The 12454-nt window shown below is 33.8% G+C and overlaps 2 protein-coding genes across 3 annotated transcripts in view; both read left to right on the top strand.

The window, feature by feature from the left end:
- The window catches only part of LOC139974236 (fibrinogen-like protein A), a 77133-nt gene that overhangs the window by 3275 nt on the left and 61404 nt on the right, over window positions 1-12454 (top strand). The window contains exons 4-5 of one of the 2 annotated variants that reach the window (XM_071981245.1): window positions 864-1134; window positions 2635-5909. The exons of the other annotated variant lie outside the window; for it this stretch is intronic. Coding sequence (XP_071837346.1) covers window positions 864-1134; window positions 2635-2972 — 609 coding nt within the window. The 3' untranslated portion in view covers window positions 2973-5909. Of the gene's footprint in view, window positions 1-863; window positions 1135-2634; window positions 5910-12454 lie in introns of those variants that run through there. 2 annotated transcript variants of the gene reach the window in all.
- LOC139973778 (techylectin-5A-like) lies at window positions 7423-10728 on the top strand. Its single transcript, XM_071980644.1, has 6 exons — window positions 7423-7554; window positions 7886-7957; window positions 8220-8288; window positions 8683-8820; window positions 9672-9932; window positions 10418-10728. Exons 1-6 carry the CDS (start codon window positions 7509-7511, stop codon window positions 10726-10728), a joined length of 897 nt encoding a protein of 298 aa, XP_071836745.1. The 5' UTR covers window positions 7423-7508.

Here is a 12454-nt window from a genome sequence, read left to right on the forward strand (position 1 = left end):
CCACGAGAATTATATATATATATATATATATATATATATATATATATATATATATATATATATATATATATATATATATATACATGTTAGATCGTCTTCGTTTCCCATTACATCGTCACATTCAGCATCTTATTGTACTGCTGCCACATGGGTACCGAGTGGACTCATTTTGCGTTCTTTTGTTCAAAAGGAAATGTTGTGACGTAATTTGTCGTCTGGCGAACAATTCATTTGGTTGATTGCCAATTCATGTTAATTGTATATATGATACATACACGGAAGCCATTGCTGTATTTAAAATTGGTTTCAGTTTTGTATTTAACAAGGTAACCTTTATTTCGGTTAATAATAATAAAGGCTAAATAAGTGTTTGTAAAATACAAGATCATGTCGTTTATGTGCTAGCTAAGATTAAGTAGTGTCGCATAGGTAGAAAGGAAAACTAGACAAAATTTATAGGTAGCCCTTTTTTTATTCAATGATTTTCAAATCCTATATGCGTTAGTAGTTGGCAGTGTCTGTGTTCTAGAATCATTCATTTTCTGAATCTTAATTTAAGAAGGGTGGAATTTGTTTTCCATATGATGATCAAAGTGTTCGTCTTATTCAAATGTACGGTAAGAAAGAATACATAAAAATTGACGTCGTACGGTGTTTACATTTATTACATGCCGAAGTTGTTATGACATGTTTGTTAGTTTGTATTATAAACATACACGAGAATACAATCATAATAAATTAAACCAGTATCAACAATTGAAATGAAGGCCTTACAAGAGGCTCTAACACAATATTGCCAAATTAAATGTTTTTTTTTCGACGTGTTACCTGTGCAAATTGTCTACCATTTCTATTCAACACAGGTGTTACAACGTCGTATGGACGGATCGATCGATTTCTATCGTTACTGGGATGAGTACAAAAATGGTTTTGGGTTTCTCAATACTGAATTTTGGCTCGGCAACGACAAGATTGCTCTTTTGACTAATCAGAAAGACTACGAGTTAAGAATTGACATTACTGATCGGCATGGCTCGTTATATTTTGCAAAGTATAATCTCTTCCGGATCAGTGATGAACAGAGTAAATATAGACTAGTAAACATCGATGGATATGATTCTGCCAGCTCAGTTGGTATGTAAATGTTTATACCATGAAACATTATGGTAATATTAAAGTTGAAATATGAATGATAAAATATTTATTTTAAGTTCTGAGCAACTTTCTGCAAACTTTTGAGTCATTCACTCATGATAAAAGCATAATGCAGACTGTTTTATACTTGTTGAATATAAGACGTACGAAAAAGTGCAATGATATCCTCCATATTGTATGTTACTTTCACATCATCAGTGCAACTAGAAGTTCTTAATTTTATCAATTATAAACAAATTTCGCGAAATTATGAACTACACACATTACAAGGGCATATTTTAATTTGCCCTACCTGAAGATGTAACTAGATTACTTTAATTGGTAATAATCTGGCGCACTCCTTATCTTTGATTGGGTCTTTAGGAATGTAGATTTCCCACTCGTAAAACAAAGTGTTGCGTTATATTAATTATGACTTCCGTGTAGGTGAAGTAGATTTAGCATGTTACCCCGGATTATCAACAATACTTTACAAGATGAATTCAACTCTTTGTCTGACATGTAATTATTATTATTTATTAAGGTTATTCCAAAGTTTGCAAAAAGGTATAGACTGAAAGCATGCAAGCAAGTCATATAACCATAATACATGCTTCTAGTTCGTGTTGTGAGTTGACGTCCTAACATTGGTTATCAGGGGCATTCAACAGTTACGATTGTCAAATAAAGCCACCTATAGTTCCAAATGGTTTCCTAAACTTCGCTATTCAACAACACTGCACTCATGTAGGACCGTCAATTACCATTGCACACCCTACACCTGTCACCATTAGTTTAGTGACAGAGATAATTGTGATAGATAACTTTCCCAACCAGCTAAGATTATTCAGTTCGTATTCTAATTGGGAGGTATAACAGCGTAAATAGTTCTGAAACATGTGACTGAAGCCTCCAGCAAGTCAAAATGTAAAATCGCCGTGATTCATGTTTTAATAAGTTTCTCTATCGTCTTTACTGGAAATGCAAATCATCTAATATATTGAAGCTAGAATGACCTGGTTTTTTTTAACAAAGTGTTTTCTTTTTTACATGTACCTTGCAAATATGGACAGAAAAGAAACGGGGTATTAAATCACACATTGATAATGATAGCCTCCTGACAATATAATTAAACCCGACCTGAAATCTCACAAAAAGAGCATGATTTTCATGAGATTTTTGTGGGAGTCGTTTACCGTTGAAATCTGCAAAAATAAGATAATGGTAACATTAATTTACCAATATAACCAGTTGCATATCATTGAAATAAGAACTGTAAGTCAAAATATCGCTTTCAGTGATTCCTTCTTATGCATCAGTTCACCTTTGTGAACTAAAGTTGAATTATTTATATATTAAGGTAATACAACTTACCAACTGTAATGTATCAGCTTCCGCAGAGTATCACGCACATATTGCAGACAGCATTAATACACATACGTCTTAAATTAAACTATACTAATTACATTGATCTCCCTTTTTTTTATCTCATTTGAACAGGAATTGATCGTATGTCATGGCATAAAAATAAGTTATTCAGTACGAGGGATCAAGATAACGACGGTTGGAGTGACTACCACTGTGCAGAGAAGCACGTGGGTGCCTGGTGGTTTGGGCATCTTAACTATCAACCTAGCAGTACTTCATGTGCTTACGATTATTATTGTGAGTTTTTTCCAGTCGGTGGAGGTGGATGTGTCCAGTGTGGGCCTTTCCATCCTAACAGCGACTATGACGGCTCCACACGTGGAACCAACATGTTTTGGGATGACCTTCGTGGTGGAGGAAACAACGATTGTGGACTGATTTATACTGATCTAAAAATAAGACCGACTTAATTCATAAGGCTAACAATATGTGAAATTAACTTAACGAGTCGGTTAGACGAATTGTTTGTACATGGCTAATGCCAGGAAAAGAAATTTTATCTAACCATATCATGAGTTTTAAAAAAAATCCCAAAACACTGAGTAATTTGATCTATTTCATATTTTCTTTTGTTTTCCTTTGTCTTCGTTCATAATTCTCCAATTTGTGAAAACCCTTTGAATATTTGTAGACAAAAACCTAATTTGCTCCTGCGATAATTCATAATTACTTTGTAACTTGATTGCATCGAAATATGAATGATGTCTCAAATTAGGGACATGTACGGTTTTAAACATATCGCTTCTGTTGAAGAATAAGAATTTTAATGAAGGTTTTTGTTTAATTACAAAAGACTAATTGCAAAAGACTTATTTTATTTATATATTTTTTGAAATTCAGACGTGCATCTTCCCAGAAATGTTAATGTGTACCAAAAGTGAACTAGAAGCAAGCAGAAATTATCTCATGGATTCACATTGTAGAGGGTTTTTCTTTTCATTTCTTTAATGTTGTATATTTAGATAGGCAACCACGGAATGAGTACGGTTACAAGTTTTAGTAAAGTGGTTATAAAACATATCCAACACAACTGGGGATCACTCTTTAAATATTGTCGCAACACTATTCTCACATTGGAAATTGAATTCATTTGTTTCTTATTGTATGTGTGAAATCATTGCATTGCATTGCATCATATGCATGTTGAAGTCTTAATATTAAGCTGCTTCTAATATATCCATTTTAGTTTAAACCCATATATAAATATGAATTTGGAGTCAGTTGTTCAGTACGCAATCAAAATAAAACAAAATGGTATGCAATTGTGCAATCATATTATATTCAACTGAAATGTTTCGTTTCTCCACCATCCTGAGCACCTAGAAAATAGAATAAAATAAAATTAAGGGTAACTCTGAAAACAGAATGGGGACATGGAAATTGGAGAGGAAAAATTGAATTTCTTTTCATAACAAACTGAATACTTATTTGCTTCTAAGGTTAATGCAAACCTACAAATCATTTTTTGTTATAGTTCTAACCAGCGAATTTAAGTTCATACTGCCGATAGTGACGATCCAGGTAGTATGAAGTTATATTTGTGAGCTTAAATTGTCTTCTTTTTCCCCCGTTATATATTACTTCCAGCCACACTCTGTCGGATCGTTAAATATGTAGACACCTATCTCCAGACATGGAGCGTACTCATTATCGATCATGCGGTACGTTTCATTTTAGTTTCGATACACTTGTAGGAAAACGATAACAATGCATTTGTTTTACTTCCCAAGATAAATCTGACCATTCTCTGTGTCAACTTGGCTTCTAAAGTGAAACATAACGTGTATACCTGTATAGTAACTGATACGCCATGAAGTTAAGGTATTATACGTAGTCAACTGAAACTGAAGCTTCCTGCTATTCTTATTGCGTTCTGCTCGATTATCTGCCGTATGAGGGAGTTAACTCATCCAGTCACTTGTATGTAAAAGTTAAAGATTGTGTATGTGGTTTACCACTCGACCGCAACTCCGGGACTAGAGGAAGAGCAAGACATTGTACTAACCAGATATGGCATGAAGAATACATCTATTTTTTGGCGTAATATTTTACAGCAGGAAATATAGGACCTGCTTACAAGTTTCCTATTTTTTCTTCTTTTTGTTGCAAAACTATTGCCACGGGCGTCTACAGCCAGGAAAAGCGATCGCAAAAGAGGAATGTGGCAAAAGAAAACATAAAACAGCACAGACACTGTGATCCTCATTCAGTATATCCATGCTCGTACATATTAATTGTTATGATGCACACATGTAACTGCTAGAAGATTAACCGATTAATTTACTGTCATGATAAACTAGTTTACATATTAATATATTGCAAGGTTCACCATAAATCTCAACGCAAGACTTAGTTGCTCCTTTACAGCCCATTCTCTCCATTCCTCACTTTTGTTTTTGTTTTTCTTTAGCATGGATTACTACAGCTGACATTCGTTGCATACATCACGTTAAATATAATACTCAAAATTACAGTAGAAATGCGATGGCAAAATGTCCTCTCTAATTCATGTCGTTGTGATAATCCCATAGTATATAACAATTTTTATTTTTAATACTAGGTTGGAAGCTCTAGCATCAGTCACTGACCTACACATAATGTAACTCTGAACGAAATCCAATAACAATATTCATCAAAATCTATCACTGAATGAACCAATCACGATTAAGAAAGAAAACAACACGTGGTCCTAATTTTTAGTTATGTGTTTCCTTGTCTGATAATACGGGCTCCTAAACTAGACGTCTGATATAGGACCGAACAATTTCTTATGTATTGGGAATTAACGAGGGGAACTTGAAGGTTAAAAGTAAAATGGATGAAAGTCTAAGGTGCAAAGGGTGAAAGAAATTTCAGGAGCTTGATGTAGGAACTTAAAGGAGCTATAATATCACTTTATGAAAAGAGGAAGCAATGTTATGCTGAACAAAAATAGAAGAATTTAACCGAAAGTTAACTGAAAATGATTTGAACAATCAAATCTATAAACATGGGCAACTTTTTATGAGTATGTTAACATACAATTTTCTAAATATCTAAATAGTATATCATGCCATAAGTGCTTTGTTGTGTTTTAAGCTATTCTCTATCAATTACCAGTATCTTATTTCATTTGCAAGATATCCCAGATATAGATGTTCCTTCACGCACAAGGCATATAAAATATACTTCTCTTCTAGGAAGTTGTTTATGACAGCTGTGTCTATTGTATACACCACCGATGACGACAGGGAGTCTTCCCTACAACTTCTTATAACATCTTATAAAGTGATATATGAGTAGTCAAGAACACTTTAAGGAAAGAGAGACCATATATAACTAATATGTTATCGAGAAACCGTGCAATATAGATTATCTGTCAAATGTGTGAGTGCGACTTGTTCATATCAAAAATGATTATTCTGTAAACATATAGCTTAAAGACAAATTTCAATAAAGAGTGAATTAATACGGTTTTGTTGACATAACAAATATATCACACAGTGCTTTGACCAACCGACAGATAAGCTTGACTGACCATTATAGCAGAGTCAAAGTACTATAACATATGCAGTCCGTTTATATATTGTCTGTATTTTAGAAGAAGAAATTCTTCGCCAGAGCAACTTCTAATCAATTGCTTAATGCAGTGATTATTATGATGTTCTATACGAAGATTGCTTGTATTAGACACAGCGTGTCGTTTAATTGAGCGGAGAATGAGATTTTAAGAAATGTTGCTGTACCAGCGACTAATTGGTACTTAGCTTTTACAAAAATGGTGTTCTTTATTATAATACCTGTGAAAATAATAAATCAAGTCAATAAAATCAATACCACTTTTACTCTAGTGAACTCTGTTCTGACAAAATAAAAACGTCATAATGACACGATTTTTCCATTGCTCTTTTTACTATTATTTCTGATCTCTCTGCATGTTGGATTTGCGTGCATTATGTATACTTTACTGTTACTAACAGTTTCATTTAATGATTAAAAAGAAAAACGAAAAACATTTGAGTCGTGCAGAATAATCAAACGAAATATGAAGTAAAACAAAGATCATAGTAACATTTAACAATAATTTGTTGCAGCTTTCCAGTGGTAAATTCATTTTAGGGATTTGCAAAAGAGGTATGATTTGCACTAAATTAATACATGTTGTATTCAAGAAGTATTCATTTGAAATTCAATGCACGTTCTGTAGCAAAAGTTAACTTGGAACTATGATGTCATACATGCAGCAAAAAAATGGAATACAAATTTTACATGAACAATTAATTTCAGAACATTCTTCAGTATATCGTTCAAGTGGCTGGACATTGCCAGTTAATCGGCCTTGTTTCCAATTGACTTATACGATACAGTGTTTTGCGTTGCCCTCATTGCTTACGAACCTGTGAGTTTAAATGAATATTCATCACACAATTATATATTACAAATTAACGAGTAATGCAAACAAAATGTATTAACAACGGAGGTCAAAATACCTCGCATTTATATATCTGATAGACATGCGCATACGTTTTAATGGTGCTAACATTAATATACGGTTGGAGCAGTTAGTCAATCCAAAGTTTGCAAAAAGAATTGTCTGAAAGAAACACGCTTAGAAAAAACGATACAATTCGTTTCTTAAGAACTCTTTAGAACTTCAGATTTACACTCCATTAATCTAAAGTGAGTCCATTAAGAAAGTGAATCAGCAAAAGAGATGTGTACTTGCAATCGGTTTTTGTTTTCATTTTCACTCAAAATTCATTCATCGCGCTTCACGGTAAAGAGTATCGCGTCATTGCAGGGCCTGACATTGGTTAATCGATACCTTAAGTCGACGGTTTGTACAGTCGAGACCATCAAGGGCGATAAATAGACTGTATACTAGAACATATGTGCTAGACTATTTAACACATATTCTTAATTTGCAAAACCAATTTCGTAAAAGAAAGCTAGTTTATAAATCCACCATGAATGTGATGCTATTGGTGATATATATAGTACCACTGACCAAAGGTAAGGGCTTCGCTTGTTAATTAACTTAATTTAATTTTCAAATTAACAGTATTGTGAGATTACATCGATGGTTAATATCATCTGCCTTTCATGTGAATTCAAAGATGATTCTCATGTTTGAACTTTAATGTGTATCATCAATAGCAAATGCATAAAAATATTTCTGTGATAAACTGATCAAATATCGAAATATCCAATGACCGGAATTCTAGCTGACCAGGTATGTTCTTTTTGTTAATATTTTATATGTCAATATTAAGATAATAACTTACTTTAGGAAAGATTTGTTGCTTTTTGGAATTGTTATTTTTTCTTTCATTACATCAACCAGCCTATGGACATGGCTTACGAGGGACATTTGAATGCACCAACACACCTACATTCTACACTGCGGTCCTGTCTGGTAAGTTCCTCAGGTTTAAATAAGTTGTCATGCTAACACCGCAGTCTTACCGGTTAGTCCATGATTTCATGTTAAACCTATTTATTTTATGGTAAATAACTTTCGTCAACGTGGTCTCGTGCATCTGCATCCAATGACCGGTATTGTAACTGATCACGTTTGTCGCTCCCACTCCCTCATTTTTGAAGATGACATTGATGTGCTAACTTACTTAATAAACTAATAACTACTTGTTTTATTTTTCCTTTAATATATCAACCAGCATATGAATCTGGATTACGGGGGACATTTCAATGCACCAACACACATAAATACACTACCGCCCTATCTGGTAAGTTCATTGAGTTACATGATTTATCATAATAATACAACCGCAGTCTTACACGTTTGTCCATGACTTCAGTGTTTTTCTGTGAACGAGGAAACATCACCTCAGACAATACCGATTAATGTATAAACATACTTAGGTAGTTCTCTGAAATTTAAGTTAAATTTGTATCTAATGGATTAACTACAGGATGTGATTGTGATGTAATACTTAATAATACTACTCACTTGTATTGGTAGCGCACGAGAAACAACTAGTTAAACTTCAAAGCACTGCGCTTTCATTAGGTTCGGTGTTATAATGCTAAATCATTTGTTGACTACTTAAAACATAATAAATAAAATAAGCAGAAATGAATCCACACGATGACTGTTTTCAATATTTTGCGTGCGTCAAGGTTACCATACAGACTGTAAGGATGTTTACGACGCTGGTCATACACAAGATGGCATTTACACCATTCTACCATCTGGATGGCCGGGTTCACCATTTACTGTTTACTGTCAACTGGATAATGGCGGAGGATGGAGGGTAAGTCAGTTTGTAATACCTTGTGAGAGGACTAGCGATCCAGAGGAAATTTCAACTATTCGTCATGTAGCACTCTTGTTTAAAAGTTTTTGTTTCTTTGCTTCGGTTAGACTAAAAATTACATGCACGGCTTCAAATGTTTGCATAATTTGTATTCGATGTTTCTAAATTTCATATAGGAATCGCTGCCTTTTTTATGGTCTCTAATAACTTCTTGACAATGTATTCCAAATACGTTTGAAAATTCCCATGACGGTTGCATATAAAAAAAAATAATGTTATCGGAGACAATGACAGGGGGGCTGTTGCCCATTTTTCTGCAAACGACGAAGAAATATATTAACAGTGATTTAACAAAATAAGGTAAAACCATGTTTTGCGTAGCCTTAATTGAAACTTTGGAACGCTTCCCTATATATAAAACCCTGGAAATTGTTCATTAAACCCGCAGATACAAAAGAAAGCTGATGTTATTTACGATTAATTATAGTCATAGATAAGTGTTCTCCAAATTAATAAGAGAAAATTGTCTTATATTTTTAAAACTGTAGTCCGAATAACAGACTCGTTATATAGAAAGGGACAACGTTGATAATCGGAAGCTATCCATCGATAAACTGCTGTTAATATTAATCATTTATCTTTATCGCAGTCTTCCATCAATCCAATGTATTTTAAGGATACTTTTGAATATTTTTCATCTAGGTTTTTCAACTTTGACATTGAACCGTAAGTTTCAATCAAACTTGGATGCGTACAAAGCCATGTTGGGGTAACTTGAGCGATGATTTTGGCTTGGGGAATAAAAAACTGCATAATCTAAAAACTATCCTCATTTTATTTTCTCCTATCCAGGTTTTTCAACGTCACAGTGGCATTATCAGTTTTATCAAAACTGGGATGCGTACAAAAAAGGATTTGGTGATCTGAACGATGATTTTTGGCTTGGAAATGAGAAACTCTATTATCTTACAAACCAAACAGGTTACACGTTGCGCTTCGATGTTATCACGTCAGGTGGAGATCAGAAATATGCTTCATATACCGAGTTTCAGATTGAGTCTGAGAGTTATAAATACAGACTGAATAAATTAGGCAGCCATGATGGAACAACAGGTTTGTATACGTTTTAATTTGAAGTTCCAATTTTCTTTTAATTCGTTAACTTAATTACAATTAAGGTGCAAAAAAAGCTTAATTACATTATATTTACTTCTCGGAACCTTCTATCCGAACGTTCACTGCGTTAAGAAGACGACCAGGGGAAGAAGTAAATACTAGAACATTGAGAAAACCCTAGGCTTGCAATGGTATCGTCCATGGCTTAGTGTCCCGTCTCAGTTCCAGACATAGTTGAAAATACGTTTATGCATGCCACTAGTCAGATCGGTGGGTGATACTATGAGAGGACATATTTTCAAAATTAATATGCTTGATTAATTATAATAAACTGAATATGAACTGTCACTTAATATTCACTTGACAGTTTTGTTTACCTTACAATTCAGATATTGTGCTCCTGAAAGCGGCTTTATTTTATAGCACATTACAATAAAGGTGCGATGCCTTTTATTAAGTGTTCACGTGTTTTTTTCTTAAAGGTTCGCGTATATATAACAACTTAGGCAAGGCTTTCAGCACCTATGATCGAGACAACGACGACTGTGATGCTTTCAACTGCGCGAACCGTCACAGAAGTGGATGGTGGCACTCGGATCATTGGTGCGCAACTTGTGATAATAATAATGGTTACTGTGACCAATTTCATGTCTGCGGAAGCTGTCACTCCGTTTGTACCAGTGACAACCTTAATGGAGACTACAACGGTGTCTGTGGAGAAAATGTATTTTCCAACCACAATGCTTACTGTAGTTTAAATTTCACTGAGATGAAAATTCGGCCATCCTTGTAAACATAATGTATTTCATGTTTAGTTTGCTTTGCAATCTAATTTACTGCTTTAATCAAACTACCAAAAGAACATTGTTGTAATTATATGTGTTGCTGTGCTTCTTGTTGTTCTGCTTCCGAAAGCCACAACAGTAAAATAACACCAGAAAGAACAAAAAGCGCAAAAATCTGTTGGAATGTTTAATGTGCGTGTATTAACACAGCGTCTGAACGACAAAATGTTAGCTCGAGGTGGAATCATATGTATTTATATATATGTAGCTTGGTATGAATGAAAACCGTTGATGCCAATGTTTTATCATACATATTTCCCGTTGTTGTATTTAACGATATTTATTATTCATGACTTATTCAGATGCTGCGACATTCACGCTAACTTCGAACATGCGAGATATGAACCGTTTAGTATCGCATACAAATATTTCTTCCTGCACGTGAAATTCATGTTTTATGTCTTATTTGGGTAAATTTTAGGCTGTTTGTTCTCAGTTCATACCTTTTTCTTCTGTTCTTGATGAAGTTTTGGTCGACTACTTTTAATACATTACGGTTTCACACATATTACGTTTATATATACATTTAACGGTAGATTATGATAAGACAATACTGCGACCAGTACAAGGTAATATTCAGTTATTAACAGTTTGTTAAAATCCTCTAATATTTGAACTGCTTGCGTTATTTCTTACACCAAAATAAATGTAATTATGATTGTATTTTTTTTTTTAGATTTTTTTTCGGTGGCTAAGAATGTAATTGAGGAGTAATGAGCTGGATAATCTGATGCCTTCTTTGCCCTATTTTAAGTAACGAAAAGACTCGCTGATATTTCTATTGATTCACACATCAGTCTCGCACATCAGCATCCTTTTAAGCTCCGTTCATTGTACTAATCGATCAATTTGATTGTATTTTTACACGCAAATCACGATAACAACAGCATCATGTATAGAGTTTTGACATGTTTTATCATATCGCAGGTATTTTTCAACAGTTGGAGGACCAACTATATTGTAGCTGTTCTTATAGTCACAGTATCCCTCTAAACGAATGCCTTATGCGATGAGCAAACCAATTTCGTTGAAGCGTCATCACTAGTTGCATTAATGTGGTTAAAGCTAGATATGTTAAATATTTTGCGATGATCACATCATGTGAAATATATATGGATAAGAGTTGTAAATGTTTAAAGTTATAGCCGATATGATTTCCATTTTTTTCCCTCTGTTGTTCTCCTTTGTTCTATTTTGTTTGCCTGTATTTGCATTTTGGTGAAACAGAACGTCCTAGAAAATATTAAGTGAACACATAACTATACCAACGAAACTTATTATCGTGAGAATAAAACGTTTTGTGAATTTGTGCAGATATTGCGTTTTCTTTCTAGAAACACCACGACAAGAGATGTCCATCGTCACTTACAGATGCAGTTCAAAGTAGGCCATTATTTTCAATTAAGTCTGCATTTTCATGTCTGTCATATTGTAGCTACCTGTGTATCAACATGTAAATATATATTTTACGCAGTCCATTTTGTTATGGATGAAAGTTTGTTACAGAATATTCCAATGGTAGAGAATTTGAGACTATAGATGCTAACAAAAACAGTTCTATTTTGATTTCAAATGTGAAATTTAGAATGCATTGCTTTGGTTACAAGTGACTTGTTTTTTACGGATCTTCTATACAAGTGTTTTAAAAGGCTTTGCTTTTTATTTTAGACATTG

This window comes from Apostichopus japonicus, chromosome 9 (assembly GCF_037975245.1).
Source record: "Apostichopus japonicus isolate 1M-3 chromosome 9, ASM3797524v1, whole genome shotgun sequence".
NCBI lineage: Eukaryota > Metazoa > Echinodermata > Holothuroidea > Aspidochirotida > Stichopodidae > Apostichopus > Apostichopus japonicus.